The 14,356-nt window shown below is 37.6% G+C and overlaps 2 protein-coding genes across 2 annotated transcripts; both read right to left on the reverse strand.

Moving 5' to 3' along the window:
- Positions 1-5,835: 5,835 nt before the first annotated feature.
- Positions 5,836-7,480, reverse strand: LOC117993829 (uncharacterized). The gene has a single exon (XM_034981698.2). It carries the CDS (start codon positions 7,102-7,104, stop codon positions 5,863-5,865), a length of 1,242 nt encoding a protein of 413 aa, XP_034837589.1. The 5' UTR covers positions 7,105-7,480; the 3' UTR covers positions 5,836-5,862.
- A 28-nt stretch (positions 7,481-7,508) lies between these two features.
- Dcps (Decapping enzyme, scavenger) lies at positions 7,509-11,364 on the reverse strand. Its single transcript, XM_034981701.2, has 4 exons — positions 10,996-11,364; positions 9,779-9,924; positions 8,700-8,924; positions 7,509-8,020 (listed from the first exon to the last, which is right to left on the reverse strand). Exons 1-4 carry the CDS (start codon positions 11,336-11,338, stop codon positions 7,721-7,723), a joined length of 1,014 nt encoding a protein of 337 aa, XP_034837592.1. The 5' UTR covers positions 11,339-11,364; the 3' UTR covers positions 7,509-7,720.
- Positions 11,365-14,356: the final 2,992 nt, after the last annotated feature.

The following is a 14,356-nucleotide window of genomic DNA, read 5'->3' on the forward strand; positions in this document are numbered from 1 at the left end:
AAAATAAATTGATTTTCTTCAAAGTTCAATACATCCCTTTTATTTCTTCTGGTCGGTACTCGATGATACAGCCGTCAAAGAGTAGGTATTATTTATATACTCCACTGTCCACAGCTTTTATTTCTGGTCGGTGGTCCACAGCACCTATACGGCACGTGCAGGGCGATTGTCTAAAACCTGCATCAATCATTATTACAATCTCAATTGTTCTGATTGGCTGAATTTGTGCCATTCTTGTTGCAACAATGCATTGTAGCCAATAGTGAGCGAGCATTAACCAATCAGAGATGATTGCGATCGTGACATTGTAGCTGTCAAACAACGGCGGTATGGCCCCTGCTGGGCGATTGTCTAAAACCTGCATCAATCATTATTACAATCTCAATTGTTCTGATTGGCTGAATTTGTGCGATTCTTGTTGCAACAATGCATTGTGGCCAATAGTGAGCGAGCATTAACCAATCAGAGATGATTGCGATCGTGAGATTGTAGCTGTCAAACAACCGCGATAGGGCCACTGATTTGCAACCGGCTTGCATGTCGATTGTTATAATGTTGGTATTGAAGCATACATTCCAGTTTATACATTTTCATTTTTTTCGGTTTTGTATGAAGTCCTCTCTTATTAAGTACCTACAACCTCTTTGGTTCACTCATACATTGATAGGTACATACATCTTCATTTATATCGGTGAACGGTGATTTATATTTTATTACTCTTTGGTTTGGTTAAGTTGTTTATCAATAATTATTTTACAAAATATATAATAATAAATTAATTTCAAACTTTATATTTTGTGATTTAATAATACGAGAAGCCAGCATAAATATTTCTTATTGAAGCCCTAAACTCACTTTAACTATAAAACGTTGTGCACCCTCGCACCATGGAATCAACAAAAGTTAACAAACCAAAGAAAGTCGGCAATTTTGTGAGTCGCTGGATCACAAGGTACTTGCTGTCGACTGAACTGTACATGGTGGAACCCTGGGAGAAGGTGTTTATACGTATCCTTTTTAATATTTTACGATAAAAGTTTTCATCTCCAAAGAGTTAACTGCAACTCTTAGAAACCAACCGCAGGAATTAATTTTACTACTGAACAGCGGGATGACGAGACCCAGATAGAAACAAGAGCGTTAAGTTTTTTTTTTAATGGACTACGCCAGAAACTCGCTTCTGGTTTCGCTCTTTACAAAAACACTAAGGGTAGACTGCTTGGGGTCGGGTGCTCAGATTTCGTTTTAGACCACATTCAATTTATTTTTGCAATATAGAAATTAATAAATAGACTTTTATTTTATCTTCATAACAGATCTGTCTGTTGTATGATAGTCTAAAGTACAAATTCTAATTCTTTGAGTAGGTATAATGGGCTAAGGTCATCTCAATTATTATTACTCTAAAAAGTACTTATAAGTGTTAATTCAACTAATGTTATTACTAACTAGTGGGTAACTAGCTACATTATAGATGCGAAAGTGTGTTTGTTTGTTGGTTTAATGGAGCAATGGATTGATGTATGATTCTTTGCATGGATATAGTTAACTATATCCATTAGACATGGCGAGAGACATAGGCTACTTATTATCTTGGAAAATCAAACCGTTGATTTCCTGGGATAAAAAGTACCTCGTGTGAAGTGGAGGACATCAGCTAGTCTAAATATATAAAAGAAAATGGAGACTGACTGATCTATTGACACACAGCTCAAACTACTTTTTTTTAAAATCAGATACAAGTAAGCCTTTGACTGCAATCTCACCTGGTGGTAAGTGATAATGCAGTCTAAGATAGAAGCGGGCTAACCTGGAAGGGATATGGCAGTTTTTATTCTATCTATCTACACAGCATCGTACCGGAACGCTAAATCGCTTGGTGGCCGGCTTTGCCGGTAGGGTGGTAACTAGCCACTGCCGATGCCTCCCACCAGACCAGACCAGAACTTTAGAAATTATAAAATTCCAAAGCCCTGCCAGGAATCGAACCCAGAACTTCTCTCTAATAAGACCACAGTGCTTACCACTGCGCCAGGGAGGTCGTCACTACGGGGTCGGTCTGAACCAATCAGAGGCGATTGCGATCGTGACATTGTAGCTGTCATTCTACCGCAATGGCTATTTGGTTGTAGCAGCAACAATGAAAAGAAACTTTTAAAAAGTTGACAGTTTCTTAAACTGAAGTTGCTTCATCTGCAAAGCGCCTTAGGGGGTAAATACGGGTTTCAAATACATATGTGCAGCATAAATAATTGATTATTGGTTTCGCTACGCTATGTGCAGTCCCTGCGGACGAAGTATATTATGTTTTCCTCAAGTAGATACCTATGTTATGAATTGGTGAGTCAGATGTGTTGTCCCGCGGACGGCGTAAGAACCCAGCTTTAATTTCCCGTTTTGTGCTATTTCTTACGTTCCTACAATGTTTTGTATGTTTTACCTGGTTGTATACTTGAATAAACATATGGATCTATTATTTATTTATTATCTACTTTGAATATTTTGAACCGTTAGGAACGGCATTCCGAACCAGTGGTAAATTAAAACTACCTGACTATTCATAAGTATTTGTAAAAAGTTTACATGAATAAAACATTCTATTCTATTCTCTATTGAAAGTGAAACCAAAAGTTAATAAAATAATTTGAAATTTGTGTAGTCCGCGTGGACTACACAAATTTCAAACCCCTTTTTCTCCCCCTTAGGGGTTGAATTTTCAAAAATCCATTCTTAGCGGACATCTACGTCATAATAGCTACCTGCATACCAAATTTCAGCCCGATCCGTCCAGTAGTTTGAGCTGTGCATTCATAGATCAGCCAGTCAGTCAGTCAGTCACCTTTTCCTTTTTAACCGACTTCAAAAAAAGGAGGAGGTTCTCAATTCGTCGGAATCTTTTTTTAATTTTTTTTATTTTTTATTTTTTATGTATGTTACCTACATTACTCGAAGACGCCTGGACCGATTTTGAAAATTCTTTTTTGTTTGAAAGGGTATACTTCAAAGGTCGTCCCATTTAAATTTGGTGACGATCTGATGTACATCTTCAAAGATAGATAATGGAACTCCTACACGGATAAGAGTAAATTGCTCGCGATCAGTGTAATAGCTTAGTAAACAGTAGATTTTTAACCAGGCATAGCATATTTTAATACCATGGGGCTACTAAAAATTGTGAAATAAAATTTTTTTACAAAAAAAATAATATGTATTTAGAATAAGATCTTAAAAAAAAGAATTTCATAAAATTAAATGAAAATTTGACAAATTAGTCACAAAATGCGTTGGTATTGAAGGACAAACCAACAAACAAACATACACACACTTGAGCATTTATAATATGGGTTGTGATTTAAAAATGATTTTTGATTTTTGATTTTTGGAGTACACAGTGGTGCAACAATAGGGTGGCAGATGGCCTGCCGCCCGCGCCCAAGGGGAACCGGATTGACTGATCTATCACCGCACAGTTCAAACTACTGGACGGATCGGGCTGAAAGGCATGCAGATAGTTATTACGACGCGCGACGTAGGCATCCGCTAAGAAAGGATTTTTGAAGAGACACGACAAGTGTCGAGACACGCGGACGAAGTCGCGATCATAAGCTAGTTACTAGATAAATAAATCATAATAGTACAAGGAAAAGCTAACACAATGCAATGATTAGCCAACAATGAACATGTCCTTGACAGCAGTAACGCAGATGTGGTGTTCGCGCTGGTGTTCGGCGCGTTCTGGTACTTCAACTACCACATCATAGTCAACGTCATCTCGCAGTTCCGGGACTCCTCTCTCGTTCAACTGCTGTAACTGTTTAGTTTTATAACTTAAGTTGTGTATACATCGATCTATTCTAATTTCTAATGTTTTATTAATAAAACTTATAGTAAAATTTTGTTTTTTTCGGTTCCGTACCTCAAAAAGAGAAAAGGAACCTTTACACTTTGTCGTATGTCCTGTGTGATGATGTGTGCCTTGTGGTCGGATCGTGCAAAGATTACCTATAGTATCTGTCCCGGCTTTACTCACGTGTGTAGTCGACGTTAGCCCGACTAGTTTCGAACCCATACGGGGGGAAACTAGTCGGGCTAACGTCGACTACACACGTGAGTAAAGCCGGGACAGATATTATTTAGAATGGAAATCACTCACGGTAGTTTAAACGCTAAAATTACCTATAGTACCTACGACAAGGCTATCTTGGCGCGTGGTGAAAATCGGAACTAACGTTGCCGTCAAGTGTCCCCTTTGTTCTATAGTTATTTCTCGCTTAGTGGCTTTTGGTAGTGCCACCACGACACAATTTGTTCACCAACAGCGGCCCCCTGTCAATGTTACATACATTAGAAGCTTTAGAAGCCTTAATAGCTCAACGGGTATAGGAGTGGACTGAAAACCGAAAGGTCGCCGGTTCAAACTCCTCCCGTTGCACTATTGTCGTACCTACTCCTAGCACAAGCCTGACGCTTACATAGTTGGAGAGGACAGGGGAATATTAGTCACTAGCTGCTGCCCGCGACTTCGTCCGCATGTAATTAGGTTTTTTAAAATCCTATGGGAACTCATTGATTTTCCGGGATAAAAAGTAGCCCATGTCACTCTCCAGGTTTTTATCTATACCCATGCAAAAAATCACGGCAATCCGTTGCACCGTTGCGACGTGATTGAAGGACAAACCAACAAACAAACACACTTTCGCATTTATAATAAGGGTACTGATTTAACATGGCTAATATTCTTTAAAAAAAAATGTCATTCAAGTGCCAAGAGAGCCTTGTCACACGTCACTAGTTAAGTTATGGTTAAGTTCTTTTTATTTGTCAAGATATTTTGCAAATGCTGTGTACACATTTTATAGATACATTTATCAGCCTGTGTTTGTTTATAAGTGTCGTAGTTTGTGTTAAATTAATGTATTGTGTGTGTTCCTAATAAATAAACGAGATCGTTAATTGCTATGTCGGCCGAGATATTAGTACTGATTCTGAGCACAACCAAATTTTAAAGTATTCGCATCCTATTCTTACTAGGTAATGTAATATGAAAAGGACAGACACAGTTTGACAATTTTAAATTTAATTTTTAAATGTTAAAACCCGTGACCGCACAGTCGCGAGCCTATTGCTTAAAAATTTGTAGCGTGCACTAAAATTTAGAGCCTTTAATGTAAAGTTCATGTTCTGTCCTTTTTTTAGCAATATCAAAAAGTAAAAGATGCAGATACTTTAAATTTAGTTTAGAGATAGACAACACAATCGGCGCCATTGTATAGTGTTATTAATTTTAATTTTTAATTAAAATTAATTAAATTATAGTACTTTTTCCTATTTGCGAGTAAACAATAAAAAACCTAAACTTATATGCAATGATAATAAAATAATAAATTTATAAAACTAAACTCATAAGGTCATTAAAATAGTAATAACTCAAAATGTTATCATTCAGAAAATCGTGTAACTAAAAAACATTAAAATAATTATGTAAGTAACCGTCTTGTTAAAAAAAATAGTACTTAATAAGTTAACGTTAGTGAATCTACCAAGTAAATATTTTTTGTAAGGAATTGCATTCTTAAATCGTGGTGTGATTCCATGGAATTTTTAAAGAATCATGCATTTGAATGTTTTTACGAAATTTGGTAGGCACTTACATAGCCTATATGCAGGTTACATTTTTGTCTTGGAAAATCAATAGTTCCCACGGGATTTCTAAAAAGCATCAGCTAGTCATTAGAACTCCAATTTTACATATGAATCTGTAATCTTTCGATGCTCCGGCGTTACGCCGAAACCACGACCTGTCGCGTAGGTACTATACAAAATAAAACAAGTGACTTCAATTTAAGCAAGTTTATTCACCGATCAAGCTTTCAAATAACTGACAGTATATCCATTGGTATATCGAAAGGACTCCGGCACTTTTAGAGACATTTGCTCCAAGTGACTAAGGCCTTGGCTGAACATGCTCTTTGATACGTCACTATTGACCACGCTGGGGTCCGCCAGCCAAGTTTCAACTTCGTCATTGAGTTCCAACTCAATTTTATACAAGATCTTAGTCAAAAAACTAGATTTTAACATGACTCGTTCTGAGTTAATACATTTTTCTTCGTTTCTCAACACTTGCAACTCTTTATCCATCACCCATATTAGAAGATATTGCTTTTTTGACACCGACATGGTACACTCTAAAACGATTTTACACATCATTGTATATTGCAGGCCGAGGTTGAATTCACGAGTCAAACTTTCTACTGTGTAAATAAAATCATCGATTGTGACATTTTGAGTCGGTTTCTCGTGACTAAAGATATGTTTAACATTGGAATCGTGATGTATCTTAACATCAGAGTTGTATAATTTAACCGTATTCTTATTCTTAACACCCAACCACGCTAGACATCTGTTGCAATGATACACTGTTCGCTTACAATTAAACTTATTGACTTCATCAGACAAAATCGTATTATTGACTATGAAGAATGTCAATCTATATAAAAAATCTAAAGTATTCGGTTGTAGGACATCATTTTGTGGTTTATAGTTGGAACTGTGGGAATGACCATGACAGAACCATTCCGACATATCCAAATTCGCCGTTGGCAATTCCAGGATTCTGTCAAACTTGACAAAACCATCTGAAATGACATTGGAACAATTGGCACATACGATTTTTATGTCTTCTTTGGAATTGAAATTAATATTCATTTTGTCAACTTTAATTTCTTTAGTCAAGTCATTCGTTGAAATGATTTCCGAATAGAAGTTGCCCCCGTTCTTTGGTTCCGTCAAAATCCTGAACGATACAGTGTTTTTCTCGATTTTGAGACATGACATGGAATTCGGTATTATAGAACAGAATTGTTGGATGGGAATAACGCATGTCACATCTGACTCATCGTCTGAATAATCTGACAGACTTTCTATAGATGACAAACTGTCGTATCTCTTCAATTCGTTATCGTAGTAATTTAGTACGATGCAATTGGATTGTATGTTGATTTTTAGATTGCAATCCTTTTTAAAATCTACATTAGTTGTTATATAGACGTTGCAACTCCGCAATCTGGAGCGGAGTTCCATAAAAACACTTTTCACAAGCATTTTGATTTTCCAAAATGTACTGATTACTAGTTCTTGCTGGCTTTTTTTTAATTTACTGAATGATAGTGTTACTTTCTATTGAGTTTCTCAAGAATTTTGGACTAAATCAATTATTTTGAACCTAATGAACAATTGTTATAGGACTCAAGTAATGTAGTTTATCTATCAAGATAAGCAATAATGGATTAAATTTGGTCAAAGTGATATAATTTTTCTTTCCAAATCAATAATATAGGCCCAAATCAATGCTATCAGACCAAATTAACTATATTTGGACCCAATAATTAATTATATTAGATCAATGTGATATAGTTGATCTTTCCAAATCAACAATATTGGACCAATTAATTATATTAGATCAATGTGATATAGTTGATCTTTCCAAATCAACAATATTGGACCAATTAATTATATTAGATCAATGTGATATAGTTGATCTTTCCAAATCAACAATATTGGACCAAATTAACTATATTTGGACCAAGGTGATGTCCTTCTTATATTTCCAAATCAACAATATTGGACCAAATTAACTATATTTTGACCAAAATGAGGTACTTATTTTATCTTTCCAAATGGACAATATTGGACTGATTAATGTTAATATAACTGTCACTTATTTATCAATCAATTGTATATCCTTGATTCTCTTGATATAACCATTAGTTTCGTAAACATTGAACAGGGTGTCCATCTCACGGATGGCGAAGGGTAGGGTAGCTCTCTGATAGTAACTGCTCATCATTTCAATGTTGCCGATGACAGTGTCGAGGAGATGTGACTTCTCCGCATGTATGCCGGGAGCCTCGTGCTTGAGGAACGTGAAGTGCACGTGCAGGTGGTAGAAGGAGGGTTGGTAGTGGAGGTACACCCTCAACTGACTGCCGACGACTTTGTACTTGTCGACGATTGCTTTCTGAAAACGTGGAAAAATTGAAATTAGTTTATTACTAGCTTATGCTCGCGACTTCGTCCACGTGGACTACACAAATTTCACCCCCTTTAGGGGTTGGATTTTCAAAAATCTTTTCTTAGCAGATGCCTACGTCATAATAGCTATTTGCATGCCTTTCAGCCAGATCCATCCAGTAGTTTGAGCTGTGTTGATATATCAGTCAGTCACCTTTTCCCTTTTATATATTTAGATTATTAAAGTGACTAGGCATTTTGGGGGACCCGTGCTCAGTAGAGCAAGAGCACGCGTCTTCTCTCAGAGTGAGAAGCGTCCACCATGCTGGCCAGGTGCGGATTGGCATTGGAAAGCACAGGTAAAGCCCTTTCATATGATACCCCACTTAGTTATCTTACTTTGAAATTACTAATCTTATTTGTTCAGAACACATTTTTTTTTTGTGATCAAACCACAAATTCACGGTTTTCGGATTTTTTCCTTTACTTGTGCTATAAGAACTACCTACTTGCCAAATTTCATTATTCTAGGTCTAGGGGAAGTACCCTATAGGTTATCTTGACAGACACGACAGACTAACAGACAGACAATAAAGCGATCCTCTAAGGGTCCCTTTTTCCTTTTGAACTACGGAACTCTAAAAAAACGGTTCATCATTCAAAAGGTCACAAAAGCACATCCTCACCTTTCCCTCGTCACGGACCCTCTTCAACAGCGGCAGATGTGCCTCACGCAAGTCCCTCAGAGACTTGAGACCTCTCTGTCGCACGATAGCCAGCAGGTACAGGCTCTCCTTGCTTAGCCCGTCCCACTTGAGGTCCGGCAGCAGCACAAACCCTTCCTTGTCACACTTGTTGTCGTACACCACTCTGTCCTGCTCACTCTTGCCTTCTAATATGTTGTATACCCACTAGAAGAATATAAGTTTTTTTTAAATTTTGTTGAAACCAAAATAAAATCAACCTAAGGGGTAATTTGAGCATTTTTAGGGTACCTCAAAAGGAAAAACGGAACCCTTATAGGATCACTGTCTGTCTGTCTGTCAAGAAACCTACAGGGTACTGCCCGTTGACCTAGAATCATGAAATGTGGCAGGTAGGTAGGTCTTAGCTGGCATTCAGGCAAAAATTTGAAAACCGTGAACTTGTGGATACATCACACAAAAAAATTAAATTGTGGTCATGAACTAATAATTAGTGTTTTCAATTTTCAAAGTAAGATAACTATATCAAGTGAGGTATCATATGAAAGATCTTCACCTTTACATTCTAAAACAGTTTTTTATTTATTTTTATGCATTAGTTTTTTAATTATCGTGCAAAATGTCGAAAAAATACGACTGTAGTACGGAACCGTCGTTGCGCGAGCCTGACTCGCACTTGGCCAGTTTTTTATGTGTATAATGCAGCTAATAGAGTCTTGGACTGTAGTAATGAAATGCAGTGATTTGTTTTATAGCGTTAGTTTATGGCGCTAGAATTCATTATTAAAGAGAATAATTTAAAAAATCGATTTTTATTAATCTTCATTTTTATTTTTAAATATATAAAAGGAAAAGCTGACTAACTGACTGATCTGTCAACGCACAGCTCAGACTACTGGATGGATCGGGCTGTTTGGCATGCAGATAGCTATTATGATGTAGACGTCCGCTAAGAAAGTATTTTTGAAAATTCAACCCCTAAGGGGGGGATAAAGCCGGGGGGGATAAAGCCGCGTGGGTAAGCTAGTATTAGTACAGAAGTATAGATGAAGAAGCATTACCTGCAAGTTGAACTGCTCTCTCTCAAGATGCGGTAAAGTAAACTTGTCATACAACTCTGGAGTCTCCGGTATGATGTGAGTCTCCTGCTGGCTGTACTTGGCCACGTGCTGCTCTGTTGCTGGGTAGATTACCGTTGTTTTTACACCTGGAATAACAGAAAATCCATACTAATATTATAAATGCGAAAGTGTGTCTGTCGGTCTCCCCCGTATTCACAATCATTACTATGAGGTCTCATAGTGCGCTTGAACGCACAGTGTGTGGTTCCACCAATCAGATTTTTTTGTCACATCAATTTTCGATGATCTGATTGGTGGAAATCCACACTGTGCGTTCGAGCACACTGTGCAATTTCATAGTAATGATTGTGAATACGGGTGTCTGTCTGCCAGCTATTCACAACCCAACTGTTCAACTGATTTTAATGAAATTTGGTACAGAGTTAGAGCTTACATCCGGGGGACAGACACAGGCTACTTTTTATCCTGGAAAAACCTTTTTTAGTTTCCACAAGATTTTTTCAAAAACTTAAATCCACACAGACAAAGTTGCAGGCATCACCTAGTATTTATAAAGATATTATATCTACATATTTAATATTATGGGTCATACAAAACCCCACCCATACCCACATGGTAAAAAACTATGATAGCCTAGTGGTGGTGTTAGCCTACTCAGCAGTAATGTAGCTTCCTACTGGTGAAGGAATTACTAATTAGCTGTAATTACTTGAGTCATTTATGATTTCGAAAGTCATATGTAATTAACATTGATATAGGTACATAACTACAAATACAATCTTGTATGAAATAAAATTAGCTTAATTTGAACAAGAAAATAGTTAGGTATTTGTGTTTTAAATTATTATGAAACTGGATCTTATGAACCCTACCTAAAATATTTCACATTTACACACAAAGAAAGCATTCACGAGTCAATTTTATCTACTCTTTATCTTTGTTATGCTAGCATATTGTTATCAATGCAACTTTTTTATGCTAATTAGCATTTACATTACATCCGATTATTTTGGGAATTTCCCGATAATTTTTGACGTAGGTTGCAGGAATATGAGACAAAGGGTATAAGAATAAACATATTACTCACGTTTCGTACGAAAATAACTAGGTAGGTTACCAAATAATCGCAAGTTGCCTTTTGTAGAACCTTGAAAATCGAAAGTGCAAAATATGCAAAAAATTTAATTCCCACTCACCATTTATACTGGAATTTGGAAAACACACGTAGTTCCCATAAATATCGTTCTGGAAGAACGTACGAAGCTCACTATCTTCCGAAAAATACCCCTTTTCGGTTAGTTCTTCCTCTTTGAAAGCATTTTTCTCCAAAATCACCAATGCCACACCACTTTTGTCTTTGAAATTCCCAAGGACACAAACAACTTTCCTGTTCGTATTGTTGTTTAGTATTTTACTTGGGATAAAGTCTTTTAATTCCAACTGCGATTCTTTTACACCGTTCTCATTTTGGTCGTCTTTTTTAATTTTCTTTTCGCAAGGCGGTTCAATAACGTCGCTTTGGCAATTCCCGTCAGACATTTTGTGACGGCGTTGCCGTTTGCGAAAATGCTTTTGATTTATGTGAAAAGTTGCCATACGAATAAAACTCCGATGACTAATAATTCCATCTATCGAGCTAACTCCTACTCAGAGTCAATGTACTTTGCCCACTTTGACTTCACAGAGTAGGTAGTAGGTACCTATTTGTTTTTGCTTGAGTGTGGCGGACCTCACTTCCAACTTTTCGGAGTTTTAAACAATTAAATTTTATTTGCTTTAACGGTGCAGTAAAACATCGTGAGGAAACCTAACTACCTACGCCTACGTGGCTGAGAGTATAATGTTCTCAAAGATGTATGAAGTCTGCCAATGCGCATTTGGCAGCGTGGTAGATTACATGGACAAACCATTTTCATTCTGAGAGGAGACCCGTGCTCTGTAGTGAGCCGGCGACGATCATGACAATAATATTATTATTGTTGTTTTATTTTATTCAGACGAGTTAGCCCTTGACTGCAATCTCACCTGTGGTAAGTGATGCGATGCAGTCTAAGATGAAAGCGTGCTAATCTGGAAGGCGTATGGTTGTTTTTATTAAACTCATACCCCTTTGGTTTCAACACGGCATCGTACCGGAACGCTAAATCGCTTGGCGGCACCGGCGGCCGGTGGGGTGGTAACTACTAACTAGCCACATCCGAAACCTCCCACCAGAGCAGACCAGAGATTTAGAAATTATGAATTTCTGAACCCGGGACCTCCCACTAATAAGACCACAGTACTTACCGCTGCGCCAGGGAGGTCGTCAATTATGATAAATTATTACTTATAGCATAGATTTGACTCGTTCCAGCAAGGCGCGGGGCTGCAATTGCTTTACAGTAAAGCATAAATACCTATAGTAAATTGAACACTTGAAAAGAGCAACTGCCGAGTTTCTTACAGGTTCGTCTCGGTAGGAACGCCATTCCGAACCAGTGGTTAATTATTTTGACGATTCAAAAGCACTTGTAAAAGTTTACTTGAATAAAAATATATTCTACTAGCAAATCCTTATTTTACCCCTTTAGGGGATTTTCAAAAATCTTTTCTTAGTGGATGTCTACGTCATAATAGCTATCTGCATGACAAATTTCAGCCCGATCCGTCTAGTGGTTTGAGCTGTGCGTTGATAGATCCGTCAGTCAGTCACCTTTTCCGTTCATGTGTGTACTAGCTTATGCTCGCGACTTCGTCCGCGTGGACTACACAAATGTCCAACCCCCGCTTTATCCCTTTAGGGATTCAATTTTCAAAAATCATTTCTTAGCGGATATCTACGTCATAGCTATCTGCATGCCAAATTTCAGGCCGATCCGTCCAGTAGTTTGAGCTGTGTGTTGGTAGTCAGTCAGTCGCCTTTCTCTCCTTTTAAATATGTACATTGTACATTGTACATATTATATAGATTCTACTCTATTCTATAGATATAACCGCTTCTTCTCTTCTTCTCTCTCTGGGCTGGTTTCCGCCTGTTGTGCGCGCATCGCCCCTCCCCGCTGAAGTGTTCACTCTTCACTGCAGACATCCAAGCTCAGTCCAGAAACCGCTTAAGTAAAGTCAAAGTATAACGGTCGTTGATCCAAAGTGGACAATGATCAATATCACAGCGCGTTCTGTGGAATATGAATAGGAGATTATTTAATTCAGCTCCCATTCAATACGCTCCGTCACTTTACACGTGAATTGATCACCGCCTGCACTCTGACGACACACAATGGACTCGCCTCAAGAATGTCAGACACTATTGACACTATTGAATTAGGGTTTTAAAATTTGCGTAGTCCACGCGGACGAAGTTGCGAGCATAAGTTAGTCAATAATATTAAATATAAACTGAGGGTTCAGTTGAAACGATGGACCACACACAATTTCTTGATGTTTGTAACATCCAGAAAATCTTAATTAATTTCGATTTCATGGCTTAATAGTTTAATTGCATTGAAATGAGATTTAGGAACCGTCACAGAGGTGAGAGGAACCGCAGTGGCGTAGCGGTAACAATTGTGTGCTCTTACAAAATACTGTTCATCATAATCATCATCATTTAAGTTTGCAGGTTTAAATCTGATTTATTTTTTAAGTTTTTATTTCTGTTTTTAGGGTTCCGTATCTCAAGAGGAAAAAAGGAACCCTTATAGGATCACTTCGTTGTCTGTCTGTCTGTCTGTCGTGTCTGTCAAGAAACCTAAAGGGTACTTCCCGCGATGACCTAGCTAAAATCATGAAATTTGGCAGGTAGTAGGTCTTTTAGCATAAATAAGGGGAAAAAACGGAAAACCGTGAATTTGTGGTTACATCACAAATAGGAAATTACATACCTATTAAGATATATTCCATTGTAGACTTATTCTAGATCAAGGAAGTGTCTAAGTCGACATGCGATCCCGAAAGGCGTCTTAAATGACTAATCTTGGTTTAAATGCCGCCTGTTTTATAAAGGTGAATCCATTAATTGACGGGAAGCGCTCGAGTGGGGGGGGGCACACCGAGCTCTATACAATACACCGAAATAATAAATAATAAAAAACAATACAGGAAATAATGTACATCGACCGATGATGCCCGCGACTTTGTCCGTGTGGATTTAGGTTTTAAAAAATCCCGTTATTAAAAAATTAACCTTGAAATAAAATTACTTTTGAATCGTCAAATGCATCTACCACTGGTTCGGAATGCCTTTCCTACCGAGAAGAACCAGTAAGAAACTCGGCGTGTGCTCTTTTCAAATATTTGATATGCAATATTATCCATTAGTACCCATATTATAAATGCGAAAGTGTGTTGGTTTGTCCTTCAATCACGTCACAACGGAGCAACGGATCGACGTTATTTTTTGCATAGGTAGGTACCTATATTTAAAGACACGGAGAGTGACATAGATTAATTTTTATCCAGGAGAATCACAGAGTTCCCACGGGATTTTTAAAAACCTAAATCCACGCGATGTGAAGTCGCGGGCATCAGCTAGTACTGAATAAAATCTCCCATTGTGCCCACAGGAACCCATCTAGTCAT

The sequence above is a fragment of the Maniola hyperantus genome, chromosome 25 (genome assembly GCF_902806685.2).
Source record: "Maniola hyperantus chromosome 25, iAphHyp1.2, whole genome shotgun sequence".
Taxonomy (NCBI): Eukaryota; Metazoa; Arthropoda; class Insecta; order Lepidoptera; family Nymphalidae; genus Maniola; species Maniola hyperantus.